General features: G+C 44.8%; 2 protein-coding genes across 2 annotated transcripts; both read left to right on the top strand.

The window, feature by feature from the left end:
• The first annotated feature begins 72 nt into the window (after positions 1-72).
• Positions 73-17,446, top strand: DISP2 (dispatched RND transporter family member 2). The gene is made up of 8 exons (XM_090140263.1): positions 73-209; positions 6,052-6,504; positions 8,193-8,222; positions 9,494-9,617; positions 10,511-10,626; positions 10,924-11,042; positions 11,732-11,829; positions 12,932-17,446. The coding sequence occupies exons 1-8, from the start codon at positions 130-132 to the stop codon at positions 16,349-16,351; spliced, it is 4,440 nt and encodes a 1,479-aa protein (XP_089996389.1). The 5' UTR covers positions 73-129; the 3' UTR covers positions 16,352-17,446.
• Positions 17,447-17,783: 337 nt separating this feature from the next.
• Positions 17,784-22,736, top strand: KNSTRN (kinetochore localized astrin (SPAG5) binding protein). The gene is made up of 8 exons (XM_031607288.2): positions 17,784-17,931; positions 18,098-18,230; positions 19,033-19,089; positions 19,286-19,385; positions 21,137-21,251; positions 21,548-21,609; positions 21,730-21,804; positions 22,312-22,736. Exons 1-8 carry the CDS (start codon positions 17,799-17,801, stop codon positions 22,441-22,443), a joined length of 807 nt encoding a protein of 268 aa, XP_031463148.2. The 5' UTR covers positions 17,784-17,798; the 3' UTR covers positions 22,444-22,736.
• The last annotated feature ends 115 nt before the right edge of the window (positions 22,737-22,851 follow it).

Here is a 22,851-nt window from a genome sequence, read left to right as displayed (position 1 = left end):
CATTGGCCGGCCGCTCCGGGCCCGCCTCCGCGGTCGCGCAAGCGCTGCGCGGAGCTGCCGCCGCCGCCTCGCCGGGAGCGTTCAGCACCGCGAGCTGCGGACAGCGCCCCGCTGCCTCCGCCGCCGGCCATGGAGGCCGGGCCGGCCTCGCTGCGCCGGGAGCAGCGGCCCGAGGGGACGCGCCGTGGCCGCGCCTCCGCCTCGCCCAGGTAGGAGCGCGGAGACCGGCGCGGAGCTGCGGGGGACGGTGGTGAGCGCTCGGCGGTGTCTGCTGTTGGGGGGGTCACTGGGCGAGGCTCGGTTATCCCGAGGCTTGACATTGCCTTCCAGCCCCATCGAGGGGCATGTGCCTTTCGTCCTTTTCGGGGTTTACAAGAGCCGCGCTGTCCGGCTGGCACCCTCGTGGTTCGTGCCCCCTGTGCTGGTGTCGAACTTGACCTCCCTGGGGTTTTTTTTATCATGCAATAGGGTGAGCAACCCCAACTGCAAGAGGTGAGGTATTGCTAGCAGTGCTCAGCATGTTTTGGATGAAGTCCTCTTTTCACCAGGCTTTGGACAAGAACTGGTTTCAATTCAAAGGTTTTTTTCTATAAAACCCCGCAGCTCTCTCCTTCTGCCCCCCGTGCCATATGCTCCCTTAGCTGGTGTCTCAAACCAGGCTGGAAGCCATAATCATTGCAATTTTCTAGAAATGCCAACCAGCCCATGATTCTGGGCATAGAGCTATTCCCAAATTTTTGACCACACTGCCATTTTTTAGACTGAAGTCAACAGATCTGAGCTCTTCAGATTCTCCTGAGCAAGGCACATCCTGAGTTCAACAACACAGATTCATTCTGAAAGCCCAAAGAGTTTCACTTCTTCCTGACACGGGATCTTCATGCTAAGCTATCCCTACCTGCCTGGGGGATCCAGCGGGGCAGTCGCATCCCCTTAGCTCTGCACATCTCAGCCTTAAATCTCAGGCATTGGGTGGGGTCTGAACTACCAGCGACGCCCCATTAGCTTTACTTGCCTGTCTAATCCTTGCTTGTTTGAACAGATCCTTTAAAATGAATACTGGAGCCTATTGGAGTTCAGTTATGGATACAAGTTACATCAGCTGAAATGGGTGCTTTGACTTTATCTCATGTTGTACACTTGAGAACTAAAATTTATGGCAATGAAATGCAAGAAGATAGTTCTCTGACTCCTGAGCAAGCACATACATAAATGCTTCTTTATGCAAGGCTGTTCATGTAGCCACAAAAGTGTTAGCTCTGTAGCACCTGTCCTCTGGCCCAAGCTTGACTGAAATGACCATCGATAAACAACACCTTCTTTCTGACCTTCTTAAGGCTGGGATAGTAAGGTGTCGCTTTCTTCAAAATAGGAGTGAGCAAACAGGTTTTTGTCTGTTCATTTTACACTGCCAGTATACATACAGCAAGCTGCATCCAGACCTTCCTGGAGCTGGAGACTGGGTGGGGATGGCTGAGCCCTTTGTGTCTGCTTGCACCCATCACAAGCACCTGTGCCCACAGCACTGCTAGCTGCCTGGGGTGAGGGTAAGGCTGTTCAGACGAGTCAATGGAAAGGGTAATAAAACTAAACTTTTCTTGGCAGACTACATGGGAAGCAGAGCTTTTCAGTCTCATTAATTTTTCATGAAGATTTAGCATACTCAGGAGTCTCATTAAAAAAAAAAAAAAAAAAAAAGATTGTAAGGCTTTTTAAGGATACATGTTATGGATACATGTTATCTTGCTACTAGATTGAAAAAGCAAAACAAGGAGTAACTACACAGAAATTTTCCAGTGTACAAGAATTTGACCCTGCCAAAGGAGGAGATGAATTGCTTGACAGGTGCCCATCCCTCCCTGCCAGATGGGCACCTAATGGTGAGAGTGAAATGCAATAAGCCCTTCCATAATCTCCAGATGCATGCACTTGTCACCTTAAAATCACAAGCAAACATAAGCGATAACAATGGTGTTATCTTGACCATTTTCCGGTGGGAAGAGGAAAAAGGAAGAGACACTTTTGCTGGCTCCTGCACATCTGGTGGGCTGCTTGTGCCCTGCTGCTTGCCTCAGAAAAGCACTGCTGCACTTAGAGGGACTTGGACAGTTTCATAAATTAGATTATTATCCTGTCTAGACATCTCAAGGGAAGAGATGGGGAAGCAGCATGACAAATGCAACTCATTCCTGTGGGTCTCAGGAGCAGTTTGTTCCAGCCTGTCACCTGCCATACATCTCCTCTTTTCTCTGCATCTCTTTAGTTGCATCCAGTTGAGCCTGAAGAAGAAAAAGGAGGTTGTTAGACTGCTTCTGTAGGCTTTCCTGTGGCTGAGAGGCCATTTCTGCCCACACCATCCCAAAGTCCTGACACAGTCCTGAATGGGAATGAACATTCAAAAGAATGTTTCTCTTCCCTTGGTGTTATTCCAGTGTAATGCTCTTGCCCACCTCTTCTTCTGTCTGACAATACACAACAATCAGGAACACACCCACAACCATTTTCCAAACACAATTCAGGGTCCTAGAGGCCCAGAAAAGTCATAGTGACATGCTGGTAGGTGTCAAGGACCAGTCTACATCTCTGGTGCAGGTCTCAGCAGATCAGATGCACCAGCACCCTGGCTAATTGAGAGCATAGTGGTGAAGACTCAAAACCTGCAGACCTGCCAGCAGTAATTATCCAAAACCATCATTATTTGTGAGCTCCAGGTTTCCCTGGAGATTTTGGATAACCAAGGTCACATTGTCACAGAGTTGGAGATGAGCATAAGGCAACTTGGATCTGGAGTGTGATTGACAGAACTGTAATTGTTCAGCCTGAAAAGGAGATAACGAAGAAGACTCACGACTGAATCAGTTGAATTAGCTAAAGTTATTCTAAAACATGAAGTCGCTGAGCAGCCAGGGGATGGAGCTGAGACCACATGAGGGGAAAGAACAGAACATAACAGTATTTCACAGCAAAGATGATAATCAAGGGGAGTGGGCTTGTCTGTTAACTATTAGCATTGAATATATTAATGTATGTGCAAAAAAAAATGGAAGCAATCTGTGATATCCAAGGGTTTGCCACCTGCCTTTGTCACCAGGAGATTGTGTAGCTGAGGGTCTTTGGACATGGACTTTTTCAGCACATGTTTCTTGCATTTCCCTGATTATCTTCAAAATTTTTTTTTTTTTTTTTTTTTTTTTTCTGGTGAAAGCCTTTTCCTCCTGTCCAGTGATACAGATGAGGCAGGCAGACATGGCAGTGCAGTCCTCAGACTGTCTCAGTTATGAAAAGCCTCTGGTGCCCACTGCCAATGCAAATCCAGCAGTTTACATGAAAAAGCATTTTGTTTTCCCTTAAAAAAAAAGAACACATATTTTACAGATGTGGAAATACCAGAAGCATAAATTGTCAGTGTGGTAGTCTCTGTGAATTATTATGCATTTTAGGAAAATATCTTACTTAAAGCGTACCTAAATTAGGGAAAATGATACGCAGAAGGTAGAGAGAAAATAACAAATTAGAGACATCAAAAAGGGAGTGAGAAGAAGTCTAGATTTTGCAAAAGTATAACACTACCACAGTCCCAGCTTTATGATAATTCAGTGCCTCAGCTCTGCTAATACAAAACTACAAACCTCCAAATAAAATTAACTTGCACTCCAACCACTGGAAATCTGGAAGAAAGGAGAGGAGTTACACTTTTATCTCAAGAATGGAAGTGTGATACTATCACAAATAAACCTCATCCCTGAGACTTCCTATAGATAGGGAGGATGTAGTGGTTACTATGTCCCTGGCTGGTTGGTTCTGCAATTATTGTAAATGGGCAATAATTAAATATGCCATTTCATTCATTGCCTACCACAGACCACAAGCTTTCCCTTTTCTGCCTTTGTTGCACCTGCTCTGTGCTGCAGTCGTACAGCTGAATGCAAATCCCCCCAGTGCAGGAGACTTTGATGAGGCTACAGCAAGTCCCAGATTCCATCTCATGAACCCATTGCTGACATCTGATTTATTGTCTTGTGCAGCGTGTTTGTATACACCACCAAAAAATTTGTAGCCTTCTTTGTAAGCTGCCTTCATAGAGCTATAACCCAAATCACTCACTTGAAAGTCTGGGTAATCCTGCCTCTAATCCATCTGTGACAGGACAGCAAGGACTTCATGCGACAGGGTTTTATATTATTTCTTTTGACAAACTCTGCGGGAGAATGGGATATCATTGTCACAATCTATTTGGGAGCTCGTGCTTTGCAAACAGCACTCCCTCTCACTACACTGAGCTAGCTGAAGTCTTATTAGTCCTTTGTATTGCAGAGCAGAGGCAGCTGAGTGCTGGAACTGTTGAGAAAAACCTGTCAAGCTTATCAATGAGGTGTGCACACATCTGTCTGCAGGTTTTCTGGCACTTGCTTCGGTGCAAACTTTGGCTTGTTGCCACCAATTTGTATGTCTGCTGCCATAAGAAACATCAGCGGTGTCACAGATCCTATCTGACTTCCTCCCTTTGGGTGTACCTTCTTCTCCCAGGGATGCAGAGCTCACTTACACAGATAGTGGCATTTGCTAACTGTTTTGATAACTGTTTTGCCAATTTCATGACTCAAGAGCTGCATATGTACATCAGTTATTGCTTCCAAAGTCAATGACATTGTGATAAGCAACCTTGACTATGTCATCTCTGTCTGTAACAACATAACTAAAAACTAAAACCAGCATTGGATGGTGTCTAACTAGGCAAGATATCTTTGTTACTAGTCCTGGACAGGTTCTTTGTGCAAGTAGCAGTGAGTGGAATGCCTGTGCCATGAGTCTCCACACCAGCATTGGTGTAACTGCTACTGCAAACATTGCTCTGTCATAATGATTTTGGTGAAACGAGTCTATTCTGCAAAATCACGAAATATAGTTTCCCAGAGTTGATAAGCTCAATTTATGTTGGAAAGTACACAGCATGAGTTGCCAACGCCAATATGTCCTCCTTTCTGGAAAAAATAACAATTTTCAAGCAGTACTGAGCTAACAGAAATCTTCAAATCTCTTTTGTCATTGATACTACTATTTAACTTCGGGTGCAATTCCAGAGACTTGTAATTGCTAAAATTCTGTCTTTTTCCATGGCTGTCTGAAAGAGAAATGAGATGAACTCTGCAAAGTTTTGAAAATATTCCCTTCTCAGTCATATTTCTTCAGTTTTTCTCCACATCTCATCAAGTGCCTCAGGCTAAAGTTCATTTCATTCTTGTCTCAATCCAGTACTCATAATTCTCTGACAACTCAAGACACTTTGTGATTCTAGCTGGCCTAAATCATCCATCATACTTAATGCTCAATGCCAGACACTACAGCAGGCATGTAACTCAGCTGTAGACACCATGGCACGTTCTCTGATCGACCACCAGAGACTGTAGGTGTTTCCATATCATTCTTGCTTTCTGAACTCCAAATTGCACAGTGCTTCTGAAGCTCCCTGACACTGAGATGGTAATTTCAAAGGCATTTTTGGGTCAGCGACCTCATCCTATGGTGTGAGGGATTTTCTTGCTGTCACAAAGACTGACTCAGATCTCTGTAATTACTCTGTAATGTGCTTCTACATTAGGATCCTGCCTTTATCACCAGCCAGCGTGTTTTGCTGCTTTTGCACTGAAATCCATTGGAAGAAATAAGAAGGAATAAGGAGGCCCATCTAATTAAATGCCATTAGCATTTAATTAACTTAACTCTGCCTATACGTTGAAGCCATACCTGGTTTCTAAAACCATAGCCATTACAGGAGCTGAAAACTGTTCAAGGGCACGTTACACTATTTTTCATAATTTTGGAATAACAAGCACGAAGATATGATAGATTCACCATCAGCTGCACTCCATGAATGAGGCATGGATGTTTCTGTAAAAAGCATGGTTCAGCTCAGCCCTGGCTCTTGATACAGTGAACAGAGGGTGAGGTTTTATGTCTTGCATTAAGTGGGATACAAGATACAATTCCCCAGCATAGCCCTCCTGGTGCTGTAACAGAGAAAAGTTTTACCATTCCTTTATTTCCTCACAGAGAAAAAAGAAATGCAGGACCTTGCCAGACCTGTCTCGCCATGCCAGAGATTGCCAACACTGAGCCCAGCTACAGTGGCACTTCTTGGGAAAGAATCTGCCCAGTCCATCACTGCCCCATTCCTGCATCGCCCAGGCTGGGGGGAGACCACCTGCCCTCCTCCAGCCACACGCTGGGGCCAATCTCCACCCAGTCCAATGGTCAGGTACCGTCGAGCTCCCAGGACTCGCAACAGCATCATTTGTATCACTCCTGCAATCAGCAGGAGCCCCGAGGCAGCTATGGCCTGCCCCTGCTCCCTGGGCACAGTGAGAGGTCCACGTTGTGTTCCCACCTTTCCAGCAGCGATCCTGTCCCAGCTTCTCATCACGAGGCTTCAGAAACCCCTTGGAAACGGTGGTCCCCTGGGCAGCGACTCTCTCAACCGGTGCAGCACCACATTGTAACAGTCAGGTAAGAAGCACCGTGAAGAGCAGCTCAGCAGTTTTCAGGAGGCATCTCCTGAACTTTCAGACAGGATCGGAAGGCTCTGAGTGATTTTGCTTACCAGTTTGAAGCAGTAGATGCCCCCAGAAATATAGAGGGATAGAATTTTCTCTCTCCACCCATTAGGAACATACACAGCTACCATTCCCGCACCTGGGAGAGTCAGGATTTCCTTCTCAAGATGACCTGTTGAATAGAGCCAAGGTCACTCTGTTACTCCTGCATCACCCAGCTTGATCATGCCCATTTTCTGTGATCCTCCCCTTTTCTCCATTTGCACTGCAAGATAGCCAGCTGGCTAATCCTTTATCTTGGCAGAGTTTCTGAGTGATAAGAGCACAGATAATTTATTTTTCTATTTCCAGTGAAGCTGCTCCTATGATGGAGGGGAGGGAAATAAAGTGAGAAATACAAAGTTGGGGAATACGACTTGGTCTTCCAGGTTGCTTTGCAACAAGCAGTAGGCAGCAAGCAAAGTTCAGAGGTGTAGGATTCCTTGCTTTTTTACAGCAGTGCAGACTTAGGCAAAATAGTCCTTTATGGTCTCATTTTCTAACCATTAACAGATGATTTAATTTGTTTGTGTTTGCATTTGCATCAATATTGCATCAACAAAATTATTAGCTGCTTTCTCCGTAACAGGTTATTCAAGTAGGAAATGCAGCTGGACTGCAAATCTCTGGCAGAAGGGACAGCACTAGCAGACAGAGAAGTGATGTTACAACAATGATAGAATAAGGTTTTTAGCCTGAGCAATTCTGCTTGAGAGGCTATTGTGGAAGAATTAACAAAGGACAGGCAGTGTGCAGCTAAATAGGGACTTCTCTTTAATAATCTATAAGGATTTTTTTCTGCTCCCCTCTCCCTCAAATCTGTGGAGCATTAGAGTGATGAAGAGACCATGCATTTCAGGGAGACATCTCAGGTGGAAACGAAGAGCAGAAGGAAAGGCCCTTCAGATATGGTGACCACTAAAATACATCTTTTCTGTTAAGATTGCCCATAGGGATTCATTAATAAAGGTAATCTTGGATCCCCTCAGGAAGGCTTCTTTCTTTTATCCCTCAGAGCTCTACAAAGAATGACAAGAGCTGCTTTGCGATGGAAACACCAGAAAAATGTTCTGAGCAGCTCCGCTGGCCTCCTTTTCCTCTAGATTGGACAAATGTCATCTTTGAAAGGGCTCAGGAAACAAATGAGATTGACTTTCTGGAAAATCCTTGCTGAGTTGAACAGGAAATAAAAACTGTAGGCATTGTTAGCCCCAATCATAAAACTTCATAGAGTTATGCTGTTGCCAAGAAGTAAAAATTCAGCAGAAAAGCACTTAAAAAATATAGATTTTCATGGATAAGTGTTACAGTGTGATTCCTAAGGGATTATGTTGTTTCTGTCCTTTACATTCTATTGTGTTTTCTGGAGGGGCAACACATAGGAGTTGCTAAGAGTTTTCCCATCGGGTTTGGTTAAAATGCCAATGAGAGAGGGAAAGACCCTGTTGTTCATTAGGCAAACCTATCTGGTGCCAAACAACTCCCACAGCAATGGCTCAGCTTCTGAAGGGGTTAACTTGCTCATTAGGTACCAGGACAGTGCTTGGCAGGAAGATAATAAATATGTCTTTTTTTTTTCTTTTCTTTTTTTTCTGTCTGCAGACATGACAAAGCTTTCAGGATGCCCAAAAGGTATGCTTAATATAAAATCCTTGCCATTCTTCTACCCTATTATCATGACTCTCCTACTCTGCTATTAGAAAATGCAGGGCACCAATGCTGGTGACCTCCTCAGCAGTCCCAGTTTCAGAGGCAAGGTCAGAACTCCCTGCTCCGTGATTCTTATCCGCCTGGAAAAATCTCTATTTGCTTGTGCAACCTGCACTAATGAATAGCAACAATGCCTTGATAGCTGTTCTCAGAGCAGGTGCCTGGCTCTAGTCCATCCAGCAGCTTTATATTTATAGTTACATTGATTGGGTTAATCCAGCTCGGCCCACCAGATGGGGAATCAGAAGGGAGCAAAAGCAGTAGAGTCCTGCATTTTCTCACAAGCTACAGTAGGAGAGATCTTTGTTGCAAGGCTATGCACAATGATTCATGAGGCTTAAATTGAAAAAAAAAAAAAAAAATGGGCCTGACCTAAACACATGAAAAGCTGTTTTAAGGGCCACCATACTACACCAGCCTATGTGGTTTTGTGTGTTCTCCAAACCCTGGTCTGCAGCACTTGCAGGTGCTTTTGTTGTAGGGTCAGTGTTTGGTTTTGAGGCTGCAATCAGGATGAGTCTCACTCATCCTACAGATCCAGAAACCACTTGCTCACTCCATGACTGCTGCTGACAGTCCTAATGGTGGTTGAACATCAGATCAGTGGTTTCCATCCTTTTTTAACTTTGCAGGTGTCTACGTATTTCCCAGAAGTAAGGCAAGCCCCCATACAGTGAGTGAATTTAGAGCAATAATAATGACTTGCTTGAGCTAGTTATCTTCAGGAGACCTTTCAGAATAGCTAAACTTCTTAGGGTCCATGGGCAGAAAATCTGCAGGCCAAATAGCAAGACAGCTACTGGCTTGGATTGTACAATGGGGAAAAAAGAAAGCATGCAAGAGAGAAGCTCCTTCTAAATGCAGCCTTTTAAGTTAAATATTTAAGCTTCCTTTTGCCTTAGGATGGAAGAGTCTGGGTTTTACTATTTCTGATTAAAAAAGCAGGAAAATGTACAGAGGCAAAATGTGGTTACCTAAGTTAATTAGAGTTGCCTCTAATATAATGGAAATGTAATACATTCATTAATAGCTGTACCAGAGCCTCTAAGCTTTCCAATAAACAAACGCTCAAACCGAAAACCCCTAATTCTTTTACTTCCTTTTATTAGCACTATGTTGGCTCAACAGCAGCTTTCATGCTAATAGCAGAAGGGCTCTAACAGCTGCATTTTTTCTCCTCCTGTTGATTCTAGTTATTCTCAAATGATCGCAGACTGGCCCATTGCTGTCCTGGTGCTGTGTACAGTGACAGTTGTGGTTTGTACTTTAGCTGGCCTGCTTGTTGGAAATTTGCCGGATTTTTCAGAACCCCTGATGGTAAGTCCCTACAGGCAATATGTCAGTGTGAACAAAAGGAAATCCACAGGGCGACTAGTAATGTGCTCTTTTTGCCGTATAAAACAAGCTTATGCTTCCTTCCTTCTCTGCAGATAGAGGCAGCAAGGCAGGACAGGAGGACAATAAAGCCACTAGAAATAAATGGCAGTCTTTATCAGTGATCTGCTATCTTCTTCCCTCTTATCTTCACAGTGTGCAACCAAAGCAAGATTCCTTCTGGATGGACATAATGTTTCAGAGTAATGCTCAGTACTCACTGTTTCTTTGATACCACAGTCACAAAAACAGAAATAGTGACATCACTCATTAGTGAAAGGCTTTCATTCCTTGCTATTTCACTGCTGCACTGCTTAATAGCTCTCACTGGTGAAGCAATTCTGTTAGTATTCAGTGTTAAGTCCCCTTCCTGAGGCCCAGCATGCTGCTCTGGTAGTATGTCCTCATCAGCTTCTAAACACTCCAGCCCACTCCTAAGGACAGTTTGCTCCACCCTCCTTAGAGAGAGTGCATCTCTCAGGACTGGGGCACAGCAAACTTTGGGTTGCACTTGGCAGCTGCGAAAGGGCTGAGCTTCACTCTTGAGCTGGGTTAGGGAGCATACCCTGTGCCAACAGTAACCACCAGCCCATCTCTGCAGTGCTGAGGACTCATACTATAGCCATCCATGCCCTAAAAGGAAAGGAGTAATATTTTTTTCCTCTCATCTCTTGGATGCAGTATTTCCAGGGAAAAATCAATGTGTGTATCTCTCCAAGATGCAGTAATCATCTCAAGTAGTCTCATATAGTTTCTATGTCTAAGAAGAAGCATTAAGGAATGCTAAGCTAAGCTAAAATGCAAGCTAATGATAAAATCCTTCTGCTTGACTACAGGGTTTTGAGCCACGAGATACCGAAATTGGCAGAAAGCTCACTGTATGGAGGAATGTGGAGAGCCATACGGGCTACAAGAAGACCTTTTCCCTTTCTCCATATGCTGAGAAGAAAAGGTATTTGTATTTGGTGAGGGAGCTTTGAGGAAAATGGTGGGTATAAAGGTACCAATTCACTGTTCCAAGATACTTATGTGAATTACAGTGTATGTCCTGTGCTAAAAAGCAACCGAGCACTGGAGGGTATAAAGTCTGTTGCCTTGCAGTGTGCTTTGTCTCCCCACTCTGGAAACCAGGAATTAGGCTCTAAACTCTCCATGTGTTTACTTCATAGTTTACCAGAGACTCGCTAGTCAACATCACTCATTGCCACCTGATCTCTCTACTTACGCAAATTATATCATCTCTTGCTAGCTACGATGACATTGGCATTAGCAGAGGACAAAAGGCTGTTCAGGGAGGACAAGAAGCAAGGACACGGAGAATGGTGGAACAAATCTATGGAGTAGATGGTTTCTTTTGCGGCCCACCAGGTGAGTGGAGTTGTGATGGAGCAGTATGCAACCAGAATTCAACAGTGTACAGAATTGTCAGTGTTTTAGGACCCTGGGAAATGTTCTGGAAGCGCTCTGAGAAAGCAGTGCACGCAATACCACTCCCCTTCTTGAAGTATATATGATAGTGAAAAAAGGGAAGGAAAAAAACACCACCACCACTCCAAGATACCCCAAATTTGTTAATAAATAGAAGAAAGAGGAACAGCACACAGATACTCTGACTCCCTCCCCTGCCTCAACTCCACTTCTGAAATCAGTCCAACACCAAACTGTCGGGTCCTTGGGAGTTCTTGGCTGGACTTCAGCTCCTCACTCTTTAAGAGGGGGTGCAGCACCAGATGGCAGCACTCACTGAAAGCAAGCTATCGGCACGGAGAGTGCATTTTGAAAACACTCCATCCTTGTTCTCCCACTGCTGACAGCTGGGTAAGGAGCAGAGGTCAGATCACACATGGGGATGCTACCACTCACTACAAGCTGCTTCATGACCTGGTTCTCTTCAGGGAGTCCTCCACAGCAGTCTTAGAGACAGCAAGGTTTATTTATTTATTTATTTCAATGCCCAGAGGGTCTACTCCAACCAGCTTGATTAACTCATCTTCATTACCTAATATCTGTTGTTGGCGGCTTTTTTTCCCGTTCTTTTAAATTTTCTTTTCTTTCAGAGAAAGGCTATTCCCAGCTGGTATTTATGTCTACAACTGCTGGGAGCTTATGGAACTTGCAAGCTATTCAGTCCATGTGTCAAATTGAACAAGACAAGGTTAGTAATGTCACGAGAACATATATACATATTATCTCTTTTCTGACTGTTGTCATCTTGAATAGCTAGCTGAAAGGAAAGCAAGAAAAAACCAACATAAGCTACAGAGCAGGTTTCAGCCTAGAGAACTCCAGATCATTTTACCTACATAGCAACATAAAAATGATTTCACCTGTCCCTGAAGTCCAGCTGCCATTAAACAAGAACACACAGTCACTGGGCAAAAAACCTTGTCCAGAAGACAAAGACGTCCATCAGAAGTTGTTGAGAATGTTGAGCAGCAGAACCCAATTACCAAAATGGAGCTGTTGTCCTGGAGACTGCCATAGTGAGTTTTTTAAGAGGGACATTTAATAGGATTAGTTGTGTTTGCCATAGGATCTTGAACAACTCTAAGTGATAAGACTCCAGGAAACCTCCACTGCAAGAGCCTGACATCCTGCTGGCAGAGGGCTCTGTGTTCACACTACATCGTGCCAGATACACAGCTATGGGAGCTGCAGCCAAACTAGGTTTTAAACCATCCCACAGCGCACAGAGGGTGCAGGCTCCCAGACCCATCCACATCACTGCATATTGCACACGCAGCAGTGCTAGTCATTTGTCAGCCACACCTGAGCTGCTGTGGTGTGCCTGCAACGGAGAAACACACAGAGTTAGAAGTCCCAAGGCATAACAGGTAGGACAACAAGATTGTGTGCCCTGGAGGACTGCACATAATCTCCTTGGCTGCCAGTGATTCTACTAGCAAATCTAGTAATAATATAAGGAGTAAAATAAAAATAAAATTAAGTATAAAATAAAATCAGTAGAAAGTGTCTCCCCCTTCTCTAGTAGCCTTGAGAACACCTGCAAAATGAAGGGCAATGCTGTCACTAGGATAGTGGAGAAGGATCCAGATTTTCAAATCAGAGGTTATAACCTGTAAATAATGGACAAGGTTTCCTTTTTTGGCAGAAGGCTAGTGTGCTTCAATTGCTTTAGTATGTGCAGTTTGTCTCTGAAAGCCATGGTTTGTACAGCTGGAGGGGAGGGTTACTGTGAGAAGCAAGATAAGATGTGCAGAGTGGACCTCACATGATGTTCCCTGGCTATTTTTCAGATACGTTCACATGTACATTTTAGAGACCTCTGCCAACGTACTGAAGCCAATGAATGTTGCCCAAGCTGGTCTCTGGGGAACTACATTGCTGTCCTGTACAACAGGTCTTCTTGTCTGGAGATAACTCAAGGAGACATTTCCCACACCCTGGCTCTCCTTCGTGCCTGCGCTCCAGACTACCACAAAGGTATCCTCACTCCATCATGCATAGGTCCTGAGACCATGAGACAGAAACACTCTCAGTGTGCCAAAGTCCCAGAAAAATGTACCCGCTTCAATGCTATTTACCAGCTTCTTCACTTCTTGGTTGACAGAGACTTTCTTAGTCCCCAGACAATTGAGTACCAAGTGCCATCCCTCAAGTACAGCCTGCTCTTTTTGCCTACAAGGAAAGGTGCATCTATGATGGGGATCTACTTAGACAATCTTGAATCCTGGGATCTATTTGATAACTATACATCTATCACTGGAATGGACCTGGGCCTTAAACAGAAACTATTCCAGCACTATCTTTTACTGGATACTAAGTATCCAGTTCTGGCAATATTAGCTATTTTTCTAAGCATTTCTTTTTATTTACGCTCGGTCTTTATTACCTTGATGGTCCTGCTCACTGTTGTCAGCTCTTTGATGATCTCCTACTTCTTGTACAAGGTGGCCTTCAGATTCACCTACTTTCCTTTTGTAAACCTGATGGCTGTTATCATTCTCAGCAGCATTTGTGCCAACCACACCTTCGTCTTCTTTGACCTCTGGAACCTGAGCAAGAGCCAGAACCCTTCTGCTGGGCTTTCACAGCGGGTGAGTCAAACCATGCACCATTTTGCGTATCTCATGTTGGCATCCTGCTTCACAATGGGTGCTGCCTTCTATGCCAGCTACATTAGCAATATAATAGCCATCCGCTGCTTTGCTGTTTATATGGGCACCTCTGTCCTGGTGAATCTCGTATTCATGATGACTTGGCTTCCTTCTTCGGCTGTGCTGTATGAGCGCTACATTGCAACAACCTGTGTTTACAAGCCGGAAGACTATTGGAAAAATACCAGCCACAAGAGAATCGCTCTCTCCCTCCACTATGTTCTCAGGGGTCTCCAGAAGACGTTGTGCGAAACCTCCAAGTTGTTATTTGAAAAGCTTTTGCCTTGTGGGGTTATCAAGTTTCGGTACATCTGGATCTGCTGGTTTGCCGCCTTAGCAATCGGAGGTGCCTACATTTCCTGTTCCAACCCAAAACTCAAACTCCCGACTCTCGAGTCGTCGTCTGTTCAGGTGTTCAGACTGAGCCACCCCTTTGAGAGGTACGACTCTGAGTACTGCCACCAGTTCATGTTTGAGAGGCTAGAGCATGGAGAAGGGCAGCGTATGCCAGTCACTATCATCTGGGGTATCCTGCCTGTGGATAATGGGGACCATTTCAATCCAAAAAGCAATGGCACCCTTGTGGCAGATGCCACCTTCACAATCCAAAGTCCTGATGCCCAGAAGTGGCTCTTTGAATTCTGTCAAAAGGTGAAGAACCAAACTTTCTATTACCCTGATACAGAGCAGAAATCTACCGTGTGTTTCATGGAGGAGTTTGTCAGGTGGATGGATAGTCGCCAGTGTTCCCAGAGAGACAACAGCTTCAACCTGTGCTGTAACCAGTTCTCTTTCCCTTATGGAAGCGAAGTCTTCCTACACTGCATCAAAATGATGCTCCTGGAACAAGGCAGGGAAGAGGCAGAAACATACGATCTGGGCCTCAGATTTGATGGAGAGGGAAATCTTGCTGCCTTAGTACTGCAGTTTCAAACTGTTTATCACTACAGCTTCAATTACAGCAAAGCCAAACACTTCTATGAAGAAATCAACCTCTGGGTAACAGAAGAAATGAAAACTGCCCCTGTGGGACTTCAGAATGGGTGGTTTACCAGTAAACTAGAGCTGTACAACCTCCAGCACAGTCTCAGCACAGAAACAATGGTGGTCATGGGGCTCTCTATTGCCATTTCTTTTGTGGTGCTGCTGCTCACTACCTGGAATGTTCTCCTCAGCATTTTCTCTGTGACTGCCATTGCAGGCACCGTCCTGGTAACTGTTGGCCTTTTGGTCCTCTTGGAGTGGCAGCTCAATGCGGTGGAGTCTCTCTTCATTTCAGCTGCAGTAGGTCTCTCTGTTGACTTTACCGTCAACTACTGTATCTCCTACCACCTGTGCCCCCATTCGGACCGCCTGAGCCGAGTGGCCTTTTCCCTGAAGCAGATGAGCTGTGCCACCGCAATGGCAGCGTCCGCCTTGTTCTCTGCAGGAGTCATTATGTTGCCCGCTACAGTTCTGGCCTATAGAAAGTTGGGGATATTTATAATGATGATCAAGTGTATCAGCTGTGGGTTTGCCAGCTTCTTCTTCCAGTCACTGTGCTGCTTCTTTGGCCCAGAGAAGAACTGCGGGCAGATCCTTTGGCCTTGTGCCCACACCATGAAAGATTATTCTGATGACTCTGAGCCAAATGGAACCTATGCCTGTGGGGGAAATGAGAAGCAAAACCGACTGCGGAAGGTCCAGGAGTCCAACACTGCAAATGAGCAATATGAGCTCCAGCCTTTGTCCAGAAAACTCAGTGACAGTTTTGACAACAGCACATCCACAAGCAAGCTGTCCAACAGGCCATCAGTGCTCTCTGAAGACATGCAAGCCGAAGATAACAGGTGCCCAAGAATAGGATCACACCCTCCACTTGAAAGAGAGAGACAGAATCTGCAAGAGAACCTTGCAGGTGACCAGTCTGTCCTGTGCCAGTGTCCTGCCTTGCAAACTTCCTCTCCTTATAAGCACAGCAGCTCAGGAGCAGAAATTCACAGGGAGAGGTTATGCAGAGATTGTCAGTGTCGAAAATACAGCCCAAAAGCTTGGGATAGTTCTGGGCTGGACTATATTCAGCCAGATGGTGTGAATGAAGAAGGGCAGCTCAATAAATCACAGTGCTCCACTGACACTGCCCAGCAGCAGTCGGATTATACCTCAGACAACAGCCATCTTCCTGCTGCTGACATCTACAAAATTCACAGATGCCTTTGTTCTCTTGGCAGCTCTTTTGACATGCTCAACATCTCCAGTGAGACATCGATTAGTGATTTTGAGCAAGGCCTAAAGCTCGCTGAATCAGCCAGTTCTTGTCCTGACGTCTTAGAGCTCTCTGATTCATACAGTCAAACAGAGAGAGGCTACTTGAACGGGAAGAGAGATACACTGCGTCTGGACCTGAGGGAGACTGTCTTTGATATCTCTCCAGCAGCATCGCAGCAAAACAGCTCTTCATGGAAAAATCGATTTGGATTAGGGAGTGAAGGGCCCGTTGTGTTACCTAACAGCCAACCAGACATGCCTGATGTTTGGATCAAGCGATCTAGCGCTCAAAGTTCTGGTTACAACAGTTGAAATCTTGCAGAAAACAAAACTGTACTGTTAGGGAAAGGGGAAGTCGAAATCTCCTCGGAACTGTAAATATCAATTTTTTCCTCCCACCTCTCTTTGGGCTGAAACTATTTCGTAGTATTTCAGCTGTGCGAATACCTGTGCTTTTACAGAACCAGCAAATATGATATTGCAAGAGGATGTGAGATCAGTCATGGTGAAGTATAAAGCCCTTTGACCTTCCAGTGTCCTGTGCCATATTCACAGCTGTACTGTGGAACGTATTGAGTAAATCTGTTTTGTCATTTCCTAAATGGTGATTAGATTTTTTTCTTGTTAAGCTCACATAGGAGGGAAGTAATGAGAAGAATTTCCCCAGATATTTAGGGACAGAGAGTTCATGTCAAAACAAAACAAAAAAAAAAAAAGTCATTTTCTACTGAGTATGTGAATTCTTGTTCGTCCATCCCTACAAAACACTTCAGATATTATTTTAAGACTCTCACCAGGACTTCTCAGTTGGCATGGTCTCTTGCTGATCAGGGAGGAGGCTGTAGAGCCAATCCCCACCCTGTTTTTGGTGGCAGTTTCAGCTTGTTTTCTCAGCATAATTACTGGTACTGCCAAAGATCTATGGTGAAAGATCTCTTTGAGAAGTGCCCTCATCCCTTCGGACGTGTTCCATCTCCACAGCCCCTTTCCACACAAGGCTACAAACACACAACTTTTTAAAATTTGCATATGATTTTACAAAATAATACAATAATAATAATAAATTTCCCTATCAGGAACAAGCAGAAAAGCAAGTATTTTCCTCACCTTTGTCAAAAAAAAAACCAAATTCCCCCTACAAGTTGATGTAAAATAAACGCTTACGACAAACTTTTACTATATTTGTGTGATGCTTCATTTTTGCCAAACATGCTGCGGTTAAAGGTGGTGACAAGGCACTTAATGCCATTTTGCAGCATTGTCAGCAGAAGGAAAACACAGATTTGACAGATCCTCTCCCTTGGACCCCCAGCAGACTTCCCAGCTCTGTGGGAGAGGGGCTGCCCCACGTAGATAAGGAATACCCCCTATCAACTTAATGACGCTCCTCGAGGCGGGTCGTGTGTTTGAGTGCTACGTTCCCCGCACCACGCTGGGAGCTGAGGTGGGTGTTCTGGCACAGAGCTGACCGAACCGTCACCGCACGACACAGCGGGAACACTGGGGAAGCAGAAGGCGCTTTGCTGAGGTGCCTCTTTCCCCGGGAGTTTTAGCCGCCTCGAGAGCACACTGAGGGGACAGCGAGGAGTGCTCCGCTCGCCGAGCACCCACACCTCGGAGCGAGGCACCTCTGTTCCCCGAAAGGGAGCTGCAAGGTTAAACACCGACGACACCCCTCCTCACGACAACCGCCCTCCTGAAGTAAAGCGTAGGCGCGCACTGCGCATGCGCGCTGCTCGCTGGCGTCGCGGCTCCGCGCATGCGCGAGCCCGCCCAACCGTTTGGCGCCGGGCTCGATTCAAACCGCCGCTGTGAGGAAAGGGCGGGCGGTATCATGGATGTGGAGTTTTCTCGCATTCCCGTCTACGGAGCGTTCCACCGCGGTCCTGTAGGTACGTCCTGTCGCCTTACTGCCTGTTTTCCTGAGGTACGGAGGTCTCTGCTGCGGGGTTGGGGCAGCTGGGGGCTTCCCGGTGAGGTTTCGCTTTGCTGAGCGTATGGTTGTGATGATTAGCTCTTGTGGGCTGCGGCGTTCTCATGGTTGTCTTTCTCTTGCAGAAGCGCAGGTACCCTTTTCTTCAAAGAAGCAATGTGCCGGTAAAGTAGCAGGGCTGGAGCTCAACAAAGATCCCGATTTTAATTTTGGTTCTAATGTTCCAGCGGACGGTGTATTCAGAGCTACAAACCAAGGGTAAATTAAAGAACAGCTGAGTGTGTTGTTTGATAAACGTCCCAGAGAAAGCTGCTGCAGGGACAGTGACTCCACCATCTCCCCGGTTAGCTTGTTCCCAAGCCTGGCTGCACTTTCCACAAAAAAATTCTTCCTGATACCCATTCTAAACTTCTCTTGGTGCAACTTGAGGCCATTTCATCACATCCTACCTGAAAAGGGAAACTGAACCTCATCAGATAGTTGTGGAGAGTGACAAGATCCACCCTCCAGACTAAACCCCAGTTTCTTCAGTTGCTGCTCAAATGTCTTGTCCTCTACTCATTTAATCAGCCTTGTTGCTCTTAATCATAGAATCACAGAATGGCCTGGGTTGGAAAAGACCTCAAAAATCATGAATCTCCAACCCCCTGCCACAAGCAGGGCCACCAACCTCTACATTTAATACTAGACCAGGCTGCCCATGGCTCCATCTAACCTGGCCTTGAAAACATCCAGGGACAGGGCATCCACAGCCTCTCTGGGCAGCCTGTTCCAGCCCCTCACTGTAGTGAGTAAAGAACTCACTGAGTAAAAAACTTAAATCTTCCCTCCTTCAACTTAAAATCATTTCCGCTTGTCCTGCCATTACCTGCTCTTCTCTGAACGTGTTCTGATAACTGAGTGTCTTTCTTGTAATAAGGGACCCAGTACTGAACACAGTATTCCACATGCAGTCTCACCAATTTGGAGTGCAGAAGGGCAAAGAGCGGTTTTGTCAGGTGTACATGATCTGTAAGTATGAAATGATCACTGCATAACTGTGTTCTACTTGTCGTTTAAGGATTCCTAAATCTGCCAAGAAAGCGGAGCCACCTTCGAAGAAGGCAGCCACAAGAGGGTATGTTTTTTCTTATCGTTATTAGCTGTCCCTATGCAGTTATGTTCCTTCTCAGAGAGTTATAAAGGTTTGCTTTGCTAATGGCTTTTTGTCCAGGAACATGAGCAAATCTTTCAAAGAAGGACATCTTTATGAAAGTAAGAGGTGTGTGACACTGGTGTCCTTTCACTTAAATCTTTGATGTTTGATTCTACAGACCTCTGAGCAGGTACAAACTAGAGGCAGAGCTGAAGGCCAAGAATCAGCTATTGGAATCAGCCAAACAGCAATTGCACTCCAGATTAACAGGAGCTCAGGTAGGAATAAGAGGTGGAAATCATTGAATAATTCTTACGTTGTGCTCCCTGCAGGGTTAGATCAAAGGACTGATTTGCTTGTTTTCCAGTATCCCTTGGAAGGCAGTAGACTGAGTGGGCTGGGTTTTCTCTTGCAATGCTGAAGGTATTTTGGCTAAACCCTTGCAGTCAGCGGAGCTACAAATGTATTTGGCTAGATAATGCATCCAGATCACTATTGAAAGCCATCAAAACTCTAATCCCATCTTAAGCTCATTGCAGGAGAAGTTTCCACTTCACAACTGTATGTGTATGAGAAATTTTAAGAAAAGAACCTCAGTATTGCCAGATGTTTACAATGTTAACAGAAACAAGTGATAATCGTACTCATCAGAGATTTGAAGTCTATTAAATCTATTTCAAACTTAGAGCCTAATATGTTTCTATTTGATTTACTGATGACTTTGCTAATCCATCACATAATGTGGTTTGGAACTACAGGCAGTGTTGAATGTATGGTCATATTTCAGTAGCTAAGGATGCTTGTTCTGGTCACTTTGCTATAAAATTTGAGGGATAGTGACCTTGTTTTCTTCAGAGTACTTTTAACAGAGCTCTGTATGTATAATTTTGAGCTTCCTGATGTGCTGTTGTTTTTTAATATCTTGATGGATTTCTGCAAGCTTTTTTCCTATCTTATCACTGGTGAAGAGGCCACATGTGGAGTATGGACCTGGATACAGGAGAAACAAGGGCGTGTTAGGAAGAATCCAAAGAGGGGCCACTAAAATATTTGAGGAAGTAGAGCCTCTCTCCTGTGAGGAAATACTGAGAGCTGGGACAGCTGAGCCCAGAGAAAAAAAGTCTGGGGGCAATTTTATCAATGTGTATTGATATTTGAAGGGAGGGTGTAAACAGGAAAGAGCTGGGCTCTTTTCAGTGGGGCAGTGGACAAACTGACACACAGGAGCTTCAATCTGAGCAGGGGTTGGACCTCTGGAAGTGATCTGGTCCTTTACCAACTCATTGATTCTGTGAAATCCATCAAACTAAGATTCTCCTTTCTTAAACTAAGTTTAGATTCATAATCTGTGCTACATTACTTGTCATCTCTCACTGATTAGAGCACAATGTAATCGCTATCTTGTACAAGAGGCCCTACGTGTAACCTTCAGTTGTAAAAGCTCATTTTATTTCCTAGTTCGCAACTGGTTACTAATCTGTGAGATGATCTTTCCTTTTATCTCGTAGCTTAATTTCTTTGAAAGCCTTTGAGGCCTCCTTTGGGATGTTCAAAAAGCTTATGGCTGTTATCAGCTGGATCACCCTAATCCACGTGCTTATTGATTCGCTCAGAAAATTGCATTCAACTTGGGAGGTTGATCAGCTTATCCAATTGCCTGCTAAAATCTGAATTGTGCAGGGAATAATGCTGTGGCCTAAAGATTCTCAGATGCCCCTTTATTCCTGACATGAGATGCTCTTCTGTGCATAACTTTTAAAATACTACAGAGAGAAAGCAAGAAATCACGTGCTAAAATTGCCTAAAAGGAATCTATCTCTAGGAATGGGATTTCCTAGCAATTACTATGACATTCACATATGATAAATCCTGTCAAAAAGCAGGAATAAGGGTCTCTTTCTCTGGAGAGTTAAGGATAGAAAGGCAAGATGTGATTCTTGATGCTAGAGGAGAACCTGTTAAGCACTTGGTATTACTGAGTAATGGGGAGAAACTTGGTTCACTTAAAATGTCACTGTGTAAATGACAGGGCACTATAAAGGAGTTAAAGGAGGAGAATGAAGGCCTGGTGCAAGAAGTTGAAAAGCTCAGGAAATTTCAGGAGACTTGCATGGTGATTTTAGAAAGCAGAAACATTGATCCTGGTAAGGATTATGCATTTTATCTTTGTTGTTGTTCAGAGAACTACTTTTTTTCTTTTTTTTTTTTCTCTCTCTTGCTGTATCTGTCTGTAAGACATTGACTTCTGCTTCTTTGTCAAAAAAGCACTGATGCAATACTGTGGGATTTCTTTTTGCTGGCTTAATAGAAAAAGCTGTTTCTTGTGGTTGGCTCTGTCCTGGATAAACTTTTGAGGATAATTTTCTTGCTGTAGAAAGTTACCTTTGGGAAACTGTTACCTCTTAAAGCACTTCTCTGTATGTTGTATCTCATCAATCAGTTACAGGCAGCAACATTTTGGAGGAAGAAGAAAAAACACAGGAATGTCAGAAGCAGACAACGGTAAGAGAATTTTTAAATGGGCTTTGGTGAGGTGCTACTGCCCTTTTGTGCCACTGTTGTAATAACAGCTGCTGGGATGTGTTTATCTGCAGTGTTTTATTATTTCTTTTGTCTCTTCAGCTTTTAACTGAAAAGCTCCTAGCAGAATTGAGGCTATTTAATGAAACAGCTGAAAAAGAAAAGGAGGCACTTCAGGTAAGACTGTGATACTGTTTCAGCCAGGTAGTGAGCATTTGGTTCGGGGCTCATTTTCCACCTCCCCATGTTACTCTAGCCTCCAAACAAACCAGACAGTGAATGCCTGTATCCTTAATCAGTGTAAGACTTGATCTGGCCTGAAATCTCTCTGGGAACTAAGAAATATGCAAGCACAAGCAGCTTCTGTATTATCGTCTTGTCTATTTACTGACCAATGTAGTCATTAAATTACAGTTCTGTAATTCTTGGCATGACGTTTGAGCTAATTAACAAAATTGCTATTATATATGGGTTCCTCAACTTTTGGTCATAGGAGATTGCCATTTTTCTCAAGGAACCCAGTCGAGATAAACTAGCCTTAGTTTAGCAGCTATGACAGTGCTGAGGAGTTCCAATGTCTGAAGGCTTTTGTTGCCTGTTCTGGTTTGAGCTGCCTTTTGGAAGTCAGCTTTGCTAATCTGTATGTTCACGTTAATGAAACGTTGTGTACACTGTGCCACACAGACAGCAATGGCCAAGTGGGAATCAGCAGAAGAAGAGAGACAGCGTTCCCTGCAGAAGCATTCCTCCTTCCAGGGAGAGATGAAGGAATGCTCAGCAATCCTCGATCAGCTGGAGCAGCTCCTGGCTCAGTGAGGCACAAGGACGAACTGCACAGTATCTATTTTGCAAACCTCGTTCTTATGTCTAAAACAAGAAGCTGGGCAGGCTGGCCCTGGGTGCAGGTAACCCTGCAGGATGGTAATAGGGCAAGGTGAGCAGTGACTGCTGGCTGCACAGGAGCCAAATGCTCACGGCTATTTAATTGCCTGCCGGGGTTTAGCCTGGATTTCCTTACTGCATACCTTGCCAACGGCTCATCTGCCTCAATCCGCTAGTGTTTTATTTTCTTGTATTAAGTATTTTTGATTAAACGCGTTAGAAAGACACGCACGTTTGCTGTTGTACCTTCGGGCAGCGCTGCGCAGGAGCCCCGCCGTCCTGCCGCTGCCCTCTGCCGCCCCCTCCTGCCCCTTGCGGCGCGCTGGGCGGGCCGGGGCTCTC

This window comes from Phasianus colchicus, chromosome 5, assembly GCF_987193195.1.
Source record: "Phasianus colchicus chromosome 5, bPhaCol1.hap1.1, whole genome shotgun sequence".
Lineage (NCBI taxonomy): Eukaryota > Metazoa > Chordata > Aves > Galliformes > Phasianidae > Phasianus > Phasianus colchicus.
The sequence above is the reverse complement of the archived record's forward strand: the minus strand, read 5'-3'. Positions and strand labels throughout refer to the sequence as shown.